This window comes from Camelina sativa, chromosome 20 (genome assembly GCF_000633955.1).
Source record: "Camelina sativa cultivar DH55 chromosome 20, Cs, whole genome shotgun sequence".
Lineage (NCBI taxonomy): Eukaryota > Viridiplantae > Streptophyta > Magnoliopsida > Brassicales > Brassicaceae > Camelina > Camelina sativa.
In genome coordinates, this window is record NC_025704.1 from 2,411,157 (window position 1) to 2,422,925 (window position 11,769).

Genomic DNA, 11,769 nt, shown 5'->3' on the forward strand with positions numbered 1-11,769 from the left:
GGATTCTTTTTTATATGAATAGATCCAAACAGAACTCAATAGTGCTACAAGTACAAAATTTGGAAGATAAAGAGCATTATTTGAAAATAAAAGTGTTTTCTATATCTCAAGGTTTGACAAAGTTCTTGAGAGTTTTCAACCACAGTAAGTGCTCTCGACTATCTTTGTTGATCATATACTCGTGCAAGAAGTTGATCATGCTCGGCTTTATCCCTCTAATCTCAATGTACCTATGGAAAGCCTTCCTCAGCTTCTCATCCAAAACCCTGCAGAAAGAAACCATCAAAGATCATGACTTTGGTTCTTGTAACATCCAAAGCTTAAATCTTTTTTCTCCTTTGGTTCATGACTTTGGTTCTTGTAATTACCTGAAGGAAGGGCCTTCATAAGCAAGCTCATCCTTGGAAGGATCATCAGGAAATGTAACCCACATGTCCTTGATTGCAATCCTGTCTGGAAAAGCAGTACATCTAAATTCCAAACTTGGTCCTGTCTTCTTGGAAAGAGTTACTAAGAGAGGCACATTGGATTGCTTCGGCTTCTCTGGCTTATCCTCATCTTCATCTTCTTCATTCTCTGCCTCTTCCTCATCATCCTCATCATCTTCTTTGTCACCAGTCACAAGATTGGTCATGTGTACTTCAACTTTAACACTCTCTCCTTCATATTCTCTACTCAATGTCACGACCTTTCCTCCAGGTTTGTCTTCCATTTTGAAAGGGAAACCACTTGGAGTTTCTTCAACCTTCATCCACACAAAAAGAAGAAACAAGAGAGATTACATACCACTGCCATTGAAACAGAGCTTCATGGGGAAACGAACAAATCTTAGAACTAAAAACATGAAAATGGTATTGAAACAGTGAAGTTAGGGGTTTACTCGCTGGTGATCATCAGCACTCTCGGCATATCCAATCTCCGTTTCGATGATTCGAAGAAGCGGATCCGTTGGACAAGCTCTCTTTCTGTTTCTGGTCGATGTTGTGAATGGAATATTCCGAGAAAAAGACGGCATCAGATGTTTCCGGCTGACATAACCGGACCGGTCCAGAAATGAGTAAACGGGAGAACGGTTTTTGCAATAATTTGCGACTAACCGAGTGGCTGCGCGACGTACAAGAGTCGCCATTTTTGTGTGTGTCGGAGCTCAAATTGGAATAGCCGGAGGGTTTTTAATTTCCTTTAGCCTAAAAGAAGAAGTCGACAGAAACATCACAATCACTAATTTCATTATGAGCTAAAGAATAATCAAAATACATATTGCAAATTTGATATGACCGAAACCTTTAAAGAGAATATAACTCCAAATTACAATATCATCTCAAATCTCAATTATAAAAAGCCACTAATTGATACATAAGGAAGCAAACTGAGTTTTATAAAACTATGGAGCTAGCAAAGAATAATGAAACCATGACAATATGATGATGCCTTTCTCACTTTCAGCAAACAGTCTAAAATCTAAAATTGATAAAAGGGAAAAATAGATTGAATCTTACTTAAAAGCTGCCAATTAGAGAGGTTGAAGAGATTGTGGAACCAGCGAATCGTCTCTGGCGGCTAGAGAGAAGAAGAGAAGAAGAGAAGAAGAGAAGAACCGAGAAAGAAAAAAAGAAAATTTTGTCGATGAATCAAACTGTGTCGTTTTGTTTAGAGGAAAAAAAATAATAAATCAGAGAGCTTTAGCGGGACTTGGATAATAAATTAGAGAAAATTGCTAAAATACGGGCCTTTATGGGCTTATATGGCCCATTAAGTAATATCTAATTAGAGACCGTTTCCATAATTCTGAAACCCTAGTTTGCTTTCTTGTTTGAGTCGTTGCCTTTTTAAGTTACAAACGAACAACACCATTAAGCAGCTGCATATCTTAAAAATAATCCGAGAAGAAGATGGCGATTTGATTCGATGCAGTCAGAGATCAAACAAGCTTCGATGGGGGAGAAATAGAAGAGGAAGAAGACTTTGGTTTCCTGCTTTGGTCCGGATCAGAACGGTGTATCAAGAAAGTGATCGAGTACAAGTTCAACGACGAGGGCAGAAAGGTCAAAATCACTACCACGACGGAGAGCTGGATTAAGTTTTGTGACAATGCGTTCAACAGAGGATATTATCTTGGAACGAATTAGAGAGCTCCTGGTAAATCTCAATACTTAATTTTTGCATTTTTTGGTTTGTTAGGATTCATTTGTTCTTTTTGCTCTGTTTTGATTTTTTTTTGTTTTGCGGGTGGCTAATTAGCCAGTCACATGTTAGCCTTACGGCTGGGTGTTTGTGTGAATGGTCAGTAAGCTCACCTATAACAATGTTGTTGGTGATTCGTTTCAATACTAAAACAGGATTGAACCCAGTTTTAGTTATGGATCATCAACTATATCTTGATCATTAACTATATGTTTACTTACTAATCTTGTGTAACATCATGATAACAAAAAGGTGCCCAATTAGCCGATCACATATTAGCCTTATTTATGGCTGCTTCTTTCTGTGATTGGTCAGTATGTCACCAATATAAGTATCTTGTTTGTAGCCCCTTTCTGAATGTGAGCAAAATTCAGTGTTCTCTTTTTCTTGGCTGCTAACTGTACAAATTAAGTTTTACTCTTATCATGAACAACTTTCTCTTAAGATCTGTGAGTACTACATAAGTATATTAGCAGTTTCTCTATGGGTGGACACGTTAGTCAGCCGCATTCTTTCTATATATATGCGGGTGGCCGTAATGCCCACCCAGATGTTTTTGTTGGTGGCTTTCTTCCAAGAAAGTAGATTCCTCCTGCTTTCACTTCCGAGCTACCAACTACACTTTGAGTTTAAATATCTTCCTTTTACCGTTTCAAGTATATACCTCTATTTTGAAGTCTGACATCTTTATGCTTTTGTATAATTCAGGTAGCAATGTTGAAGGATCTCATGGTCTGCAGGTTATGCCACATGAAAGGTGCAACCACTGGACATCAAGATGCCCACGGAAGGATCTCTTTATCTTAACGGACGAGCCTTTAACAGCAGAAACTTCTACTTCCACAGTAGCTGGAACTGGAACTGGGGGAAGGGCTGCGTATGTCCCCCGCCAAGCATGAGAGAAGCTGCAGACAAAAAAGAAGTTGATGGTTCAGACATGAGGAGTAGAAATGATGAGAACTCTGTCCGAGTGACTAATTTTGTCTCAAGATACCCGTGGACCGGATTTGATGGAGTTGTTTCGTCCGTTTGGTGCTGTAACTCGATGTCATGTAGCAATTGACCAGAAGACGAGCATAAGCAGAGGCTTTGGTTTTGTCAATTTTGTCAGCACGGAAGATGCACAGCGAGCAATCAATAAATTGAATGGCTACGGTTATGATAAACTCATTCTTAGAGTTGAATGGTCCACTCCCAGAAACAAGTAGATCTGTTTTCATTTTCTTATTATAACATTCTTTGTTAAGTTACTAAAAAATGTATAAAGCTTGTTGATTACAAGTTCTTTGAGATAAATAAGAGTTGGACTTACAATATACCATACGTCTAATTGCTAAGTCAGACTCGCAAGTTCTTACTAATTTACATAATTACATTTCTGGTGTATACGTGCAAAACGTATTAAAGCTCTCTTTAATACGGTAAGCATGTTAAGCTTAAACTCGGTTTATAAGGGACAAGTCATTTTCATTTTTCAGTGATCGTGTTTTACCAATAATCAAGTGAAATATCACATTCAAAGAGATGGGAAACGAGAATTCGAAAAGCTCTTCTTCCACAACCAACCCGAAAGAGGAGATTGCCGTTGCACCTCGGCCTCATCAGCCGCAGCCGCAGTCACCGTTATTGATCACGAAACCGCAACCGCAGCAGCCATTACCACCAGCTTCATCTGAGATGCCTCTTGTCCATCCATGTTACAAAAGAGAAGACTATGAGAAAATGAGCAAAGAGAAAATAGATATATATGCTTCTAGCGACTTACGGAATCATGAGAGTGCACGGCGATTTAGCTTACCAAAGAGAGTTGGCTTACAACAACTTCTGTTGGAACATAATAACAACAAAAAGTCAGATGACGTAAAGCCTAACCGAAACTATACCGACGATTGGATTGTCGTCAACAGTGACCCCTAATCCTAACTGCTCATTCCATTGGTTTCAAGACAAAATATTAATGAAATTAAGTTTCATAATTTTTTTTAATAATTATTAGTTTCTAAAATAATTAATTTATTTTCTCTCTCTACATAATTATATAGAAAATTAGTATTTAATTTTTAAAAATTGTTAACTAATCAAAGTTATTACAGTAAATACTAAAATTTGATATTAATCCATATGATTTGTTTTTATTTATTAGATATTTAGATTTTTTTTTAAAAATATATACAATCATAATTTTTTTTACTATATTACAATTTTGGAGAAAACATCAAACATAAAAAAAAAATATATATAAATCAAATTGATCTAAAATTACAAAGGAGGCAGAGCTCAATGGGGTGCAGATAAATCGAATCCTAATGAATAACATTCCTATAAAGATCTCTAACCTTGTGAGTTGTGATTGTTCTCTAAACATGCCAAATAAATCTCTAACCTAACCTGTCTTATATAAATAAAATATCTTAAATTTTTCTTTCCCTTAACAAAAAAAGTAACTAACCAAAATTGACTTGTGTCATTGACTCATTTGGATACATATCAAAATATATAATTGACGATAATAATAAAAAGAATAATATTGTAAATCATTTAACCGATAATAATAAAAAGAATTAGGTTGGGAGATCTCTTCATCACTACCAGTTTGAGAGGCTTCCCGGCAAAAAATAAAGAAACTTATTAGCAGCACTGCTTTAGCGTAATGTTTCTAAGAATCCGAAACTAATGACGCTCTTCGTTAGTAGCAATCTGTTAAGAAACTCTAGTTTCTTGAAGATCTCCGTCTTTGTTTTGATCTCCGTCGCTTGTTTCTTCCTCGGTAAGCATTGGTCTGAGGATGGCTTCCGCCGTCTTATATTCTTCTCCACCGAGCCTTCTCGATCCCCTATCGTCGCACTCTCACCTGATTTCGGAATTACGTATAATATCTCTGATTTGATCTACAAGAGTCACCCGATTTTGCCACCGTCTTCGTCACCACTCCCACCACCACCGCCGCCGCCGCCAGATTCTGTTGATTTGAAGGTGTTTGGGATCGTTAACGAGAATGGAACAATGTCTGATGAGTTCCAGATTGGGGATTACGATGCGGAGACGTTGGGGAATCAGACGGAGGTTGAGAGTAGTAGTAGTAGTGACGGCGGTGATAACAAATCTACCGCGGCTAGGGTTAGTTTGAGGCAATTCGAGATTTGTTCTGAGGATATGACGGAGTACATTCCTTGTTTGGATAACGTTGAAGCCATTCAAAGGCTCAATTCGACGGCGCGTGGTGAGCGGTTCGAGCGGAATTGTCCTGAAGAAGGGATGGGATTGAATTGCACCGTTCCTATTCCCAATGGTTACCGTTCTCCGATTCCGTGGCCAAGAAGCCGTGATGAGGTATCTGTGAAAGCTCTCTCTGTTTCTGATTTTGTTTTTGTTGTATTCACAATGGAAAGGTTCTGATTTTTGGTTTTAACAGGTGTGGTTCAACAATGTTCCACATACTCGACTTGCTGAAGATAAAGGTGGTCAAAACTGGATTTACAAAGAGAATGACAAATTCAAGTTTCCTGGTGGTGGTACTCAGTTTATACATGGGGCTGATCAGTACTTGGATCAGATCTCTCAGGTTAATTGATTTTTATTACTCAGAATGTAAAAAAATAAAATTTGCCTTTGTGTTCACTTGAATCTCATGTTTTTTTTTTTGGTTGTATGTGTAGATGATTCCTGATATCAGCTTTGGTAATCATACACGAATTGTTCTTGACATTGGATGTGGTGTGGCAAGTTTTGGTGCCTACTTAATGTCGCGAAATGTCTTGACTATGTCCATAGCTCCAAAAGATGTTCATGAGAACCAGATACAGTTTGCTCTTGAGCGTGGTGTTCCTGCAATGGTGGCAGCATTCACAACACGTCGATTGTTGTACCCTAGCCAAGCTTTTGATTTGGTTCATTGTTCAAGATGTAGAATCAACTGGACTCGTGATGGTAGTATGCAAATCCTATCCCAGCGTTTTACTCTTTTGCTCTTTATAAAGCTATCGCTCTCTGTCCACTAGAGCTAAAATTGTGCTCTGCTTGCTCCTGTGTCATTTACTATCAAACTTTTAAGTAAAAGGTCAAACTGAAAACTAAGTTTGTACTGACAGATTCCCCTGTATTGTCATTTTCTTTCATATGAAGATGGGATCCTGCTCCTTGAAGTCAATAGGATGCTTCGTGCCGGGGGATATTTTGTTTGGGCAGCACAACCTGTATATAAGCATGAAAAAGTCTTGGAAGAACAGTGGGAAGGTATCATCCATGCAGCTTAATATTTCATTCTGCGTTTGGGAAGTGTTAGTTTTAGTGAGACAAGCATTCCAAACTCTCGATTTTTCTAGGGAGAAAGCTCTGAAAGCTACTACCTACACTAACTGCTCAATTTTAAATTTTATTTTAAATCCATAGTCTTGGTTCAGTTTGCCGATCAAAAGGCATTTAGAGCAAGTTTTCTTAGGTCCGCGAGGATATATATATAGTCTCTTATTTTAGACCAGGCTTGTTTGTGATTTAGTAAGATATATTTCTTTTTCATTTTTCCCAGAGATGTTAAACCTTACCACTAGGCTGTGCTGGGTTCTTGTAAAGAAGGAAGGATATATAGCTATCTGGCAGAAGCCTACAAATAACACTTGTTATCTAAGTCGTGCTGCTGGAGTCACTCCTCCTTTGTGCGATTCTAAAGATGACCCAGATAATGTTTGGTATGTTTGCGAAACCTTATATTTTCCACTTCTTTTAGCTGCCAAATTGAAAATTAACATCCAGAAACTGATTTGGTTCCCAATCTTGACACTGACCATTCGAATTGACTTGGTGGGCCTTGCTTCTGTTCTTTAGGCCAAAAATTTGTTTGATTCCGCAACTTCTTGTATCGTAGGATTTTGTCACCTCTAAACTGATTTTTTGATTAAGTTAGGTACGTAGATCTGAGGGCATGCATCACTAGGATTGAAGAAAATGGATATGGAGCAAATCTTGTTCCTTGGCCAGCCCGTTTACAGATCCCTCCGGATAGGCTGCAGACGATACAAATTGATTCTTACATTGCCCGAAAAGAGCTCTTTGAGGCTGAATCAAGGTACTGGAAAGAAATAATATCAAACTATGTAAATGCCCTACACTGGAACCAGATAGGACTAAGAAATGTCTTAGACATGAGAGCTGGATTTGGCGGGTATGTTTTTATCCTGCAATGATCAATCATATAGACACAACCGAAATGGCTGCTTCATATCTTACTGAATTATTTCTTCTGTTTTTGGCAGATTTGCGGCTGCATTAGCTGAGCTAAAGGTGGATTGCTGGGTTCTCAACGTTGTCCCAGTCAGCGGTCCCAACACATTGCCTGTTATATATGATCGTGGACTACTAGGAGTAATGCATGATTGGTACAAAGACTTCTTACTCTAAAAATACAACCGCAAATTTATAATATCGTTATCTCACGCAATGGTCTTTGATTGCTGTCACATTCTCTTCATTCTGAATTCTTTTTGAGCCCATAGATCACACAATAACATTTTATAAAGTGGCACTGCTTAAGACATTGATATTTTTCTTTTCAGGTGTGAACCGTTTGATACTTACCCAAGAACGTATGATTTGCTGCATGCTGCGGGTCTATTTTCCATTGAAAGAAAAAGGTAACAACAGCCACTTTGTTTTCCCAAAATGAATTATAATGTTCTTCAAGCCTTTTCCCATTGAAGTATTACACACTTTGTTTTGGTTGGTGGCCTTCAGGTGCAACATGACAACGATAATGCTAGAAATGGACCGGATTTTGAGACCTGGAGGACGTGTATACATACGGGATACCATCAATGTGATGAGTGAGCTTCAAGAGATTGGAAACGCTATGAGGTGGCACACGACCTTACGTGAAACTNCCAGAGATGTTAAACCTTACCACTAGGCTGTGCTGGGTTCTTGTAAAGAAGGAAGGATATATAGCTATCTGGCAGAAGCCTACAAATAACACTTGTTATCTAAGTCGTGCTGCTGGAGTCACTCCTCCTTTGTGCGATTCTAAAGATGACCCAGATAATGTTTGGTATGTTTGCGAAACCTTATATTTTCCACTTCTTTTAGCTGCCAAATTGAAAATTAACATCCAGAAACTGATTTGGTTCCCAATCTTGACACTGACCATTCGAATTGACTTGGTGGGCCTTGCTTCTGTTCTTTAGGCCAAAAATTTGTTTGATTCCGCAACTTCTTGTATCGTAGGATTTTGTCACCTCTAAACTGATTTTTTGATTAAGTTAGGTACGTAGATCTGAGGGCATGCATCACTAGGATTGAAGAAAATGGATATGGAGCAAATCTTGTTCCTTGGCCAGCCCGTTTACAGATCCCTCCGGATAGGCTGCAGACGATACAAATTGATTCTTACATTGCCCGAAAAGAGCTCTTTGAGGCTGAATCAAGGTACTGGAAAGAAATAATATCAAACTATGTAAATGCCCTACACTGGAACCAGATAGGACTAAGAAATGTCTTAGACATGAGAGCTGGATTTGGCGGGTATGTTTTTATCCTGCAATGATCAATCATATAGACACAACCGAAATGGCTGCTTCATATCTTACTGAATTATTTCTTCTGTTTTTGGCAGATTTGCGGCTGCATTAGCTGAGCTAAAGGTGGATTGCTGGGTTCTCAACGTTGTCCCAGTCAGCGGTCCCAACACATTGCCTGTTATATATGATCGTGGACTACTAGGAGTAATGCATGATTGGTACAAAGACTTCTTACTCTAAAAATACAACCGCAAATTTATAATATCGTTATCTCACGCAATGGTCTTTGATTGCTGTCACATTCTCTTCATTCTGAATTCTTTTTGAGCCCATAGATCACACAATAACATTTTATAAAGTGGCACTGCTTAAGACATTGATATTTTTCTTTTCAGGTGTGAACCGTTTGATACTTACCCAAGAACGTATGATTTGCTGCATGCTGCGGGTCTATTTTCCATTGAAAGAAAAAGGTAACAACAGCCACTTTGTTTTCCCAAAATGAATTATAATGTTCTTCAAGCCTTTTCCCATTGAAGTATTACACACTTTGTTTTGGTTGGTGGCCTTCAGGTGCAACATGACAACGATAATGCTAGAAATGGACCGGATTTTGAGACCTGGAGGACGTGTATACATACGGGATACCATCAATGTGATGAGTGAGCTTCAAGAGATTGGAAACGCTATGAGGTGGCACACGACCTTACGTGAAACTGCTGAAGGACCTCACGCAAGTTACAGAGTTCTCTTATGCGAAAAGCGGTTTGAATCGTCAGAGACGCATGAATCGTCAGAGACGCATCATACCAAGAAGAAGAGGAAGACTAAAGGAAAAAGAGCTTGACATGTCCATAGAATACAAGTGTTGGGCTACAATGATTAGTTTAGTAGGGAGGCTTTTGGAATTTTAGGAAAGTTAGGGACTCTAGAATAAACTAAGTTTTAGTTTGTAAGGGTTGCGGCGTTTTAAGTTTTCTCTTTCACGTTGATTGAAACCGGTTTAATCTTACTTAACCCAAATATTTCACCTGCTGTAATCTAGATAGAGTCGACAAGACAATACTATTGATCCATGATATTTATGGAATGTGTCAATGAAAATACTTATCTAAATCAATCACAAATGTTGTAAATCTATAAAACTGTTGCATAAGTGTACAGTACCTTGAATTGTTCAGTATTTTTAAAATACAAATGTGAGTATATTACTGCAGTTTTAAAGACGTCACAAAAACAAATTAAGGAAAGAAAAACACACAAGCAAAAACCTCATAGAACGGTGATTAGAATCTTGGCTACTTAACATAGCTGAAACCGTTGACGGTGAAGCCTCCATCAACGGAAATGACCTGTCCGGTAATGTAAGATGCTGCGGGAAGACAAAGGAAAGCAACCAGCGATGCGACTTCCTCTGGTTCTCCAACGCGGCCAAGTGGGGTTCGTGAAACTACCGCCTCCAAATAATCTTGCTTCTCAAGTAGCTGCACAAGAACATCATAACAATAGAGGCATCTTTTGTTATGTTCTGATATTCACACAACATCATCAAAATGGTCCTTTTTAGTCAAACCAATCAGGTTACAAATAAATTTTGATACGGTCTCATTTTATACATTTAGGTTCCCTTAATTTATATGCCTACTCTTTTTCTCCTACAACTTATCAGTCTAAGAATCTAAGTGAAACATTACACCATATGAGACCTCACCGATTCCACAAGTGAGGTCTTGATGTACCACGGCGCTACGCAATTGGTTCTGATGTTGTCGCTTGCCCACTCACAAGCTAGATTTCTTGTAAGCTGATTAAGTGCTCCTGGAAAAAAAACAACCGTAATTTAATCTACTATTACCTTCCTTTATTTTTGGTTTCTCTGAATAACGAAGAACATATATATACCTTTAGTTGCAGCATAGACAGATCCACCGCAACTCACCAGGCCAGAAACGGAGGAGATGAACACAATGTTACCAACCCCAGAAGCTTTTAGAATAAGGATGAGCAATTTGGGAAAAATGGAAAGCGGATTCTAAGTTAGTCGACATAATACTTGCATATTCTTCGCTTGAGTATTCAACTGTTGGTTTCCTGATATTAAACCCAACATTGTTTATCTGAATACAAAAACAAAGTTGAGAAATGTTCAGATGGGTGAAAAATGATTCAAACCCCTAACAGATGTTGCGTAATAGATGGCAAGATTACACATGAGATCCATCAAGAAAATTCTATCCAGCCTAACAAGCATCACTACGTATATCGTTCAACTAGAACTGTAGCAAACCTTGCATTACAAGTAGTGAAAACGACATAACCTAAACATACAGAGCATTAAAGGCAAAACCTTAAGCAGGAGAAGGGAACTTACAAGGATGTTGAGCTTCCCACTGAAGGCAGACGAAACATCTTGAATCAACTTATCCCTCTGATCCTTAACCGAAGCATCACAAAACCATTCGATTTCCAATCATCCAAGCATGCATTTAGCTCATCTTGGTTCCTTGAACATGTATGAACTTTCGCACCGAATCTTGCTAGTTCCTCCACTACTGCTCGCCTGAAGAGTATATTTATATACCCAGAGAATTATGAATTCAATACTCATTCAATCACTTCCATGATCAGAAAACAAAAGTCAATCTGGAGATACAACAGTTTTATCAAACAAACCTAGTTTCACTATATAAAAGTTTCGAAACAATCACAGGATAAACCAAACCATGCAACCAACAACAAAACACAAAACGAAAATAAGTGGCAGAACTCAGAGGTCTTAACCCAAAAAGAACTTGACCGCGGCGAGAAAAAAAAAGGGAGTTTTGTGAGCCGTGGGATAATGGAAGCGCGAATAGGAAAGAGAGGATAGACAAACCCGATTCCACGAGTCCCGCCGGTAACCAGAGCAGTTTTTCCGGCGAGGGACCATCTTTTGTCAGTCTCCATTGTCACGCTCACGCAATCTCCTCCAGGGATCTCCCCAACCGTATCTTCCCGGGTGTCCGAGTCAACTCCGGTGGAGATATTACTATTGGGCCTCAACTCATATAGGCCCATTTATGATCTCATTATGTATATG

The 11,769-nt window shown here is 38.6% G+C and overlaps 3 protein-coding genes and 2 pseudogenes across 3 annotated transcripts; 3 read left to right on the forward strand and 2 right to left on the reverse strand.

The window, feature by feature from the left end:
• LOC104768793 (uncharacterized protein At2g39795, mitochondrial) lies at positions 4-1,634 on the reverse strand. The gene is made up of 4 exons (XM_010492847.2): positions 1,500-1,634; positions 881-1,187; positions 369-745; positions 4-266 (listed from the first exon to the last, which is right to left on the reverse strand). Exons 2-4 carry the CDS (start codon positions 1,127-1,129, stop codon positions 107-109), a joined length of 786 nt encoding a protein of 261 aa, XP_010491149.1. The 5' UTR covers positions 1,130-1,187; positions 1,500-1,634; the 3' UTR covers positions 4-106.
• On the forward strand, positions 2,894-3,500 carry LOC104768794 (annotated as a pseudogene).
• LOC109131137 (protein TonB-like) lies at positions 3,709-4,101 on the forward strand. Its single transcript, XM_019241752.1, has one exon. The coding sequence runs from the start codon at positions 3,709-3,711 to the stop codon at positions 4,099-4,101; it is 393 nt and encodes a 130-aa protein (XP_019097297.1).
• Positions 4,746-9,753, forward strand: LOC104768795 (probable methyltransferase PMT12). Its single transcript, XM_010492848.2, has 9 exons — positions 4,746-5,514; positions 5,597-5,746; positions 5,841-6,111; positions 6,307-6,417; positions 6,710-6,869; positions 7,085-7,342; positions 7,434-7,556; positions 7,734-7,811; positions 9,264-9,753. The coding sequence occupies exons 1-9, from the start codon at positions 4,858-4,860 to the stop codon at positions 9,535-9,537; spliced, it is 2,082 nt and encodes a 693-aa protein (XP_010491150.1). The 5' UTR covers positions 4,746-4,857; the 3' UTR covers positions 9,538-9,753.
• On the reverse strand, positions 9,844-11,754 carry LOC104768797 (annotated as a pseudogene).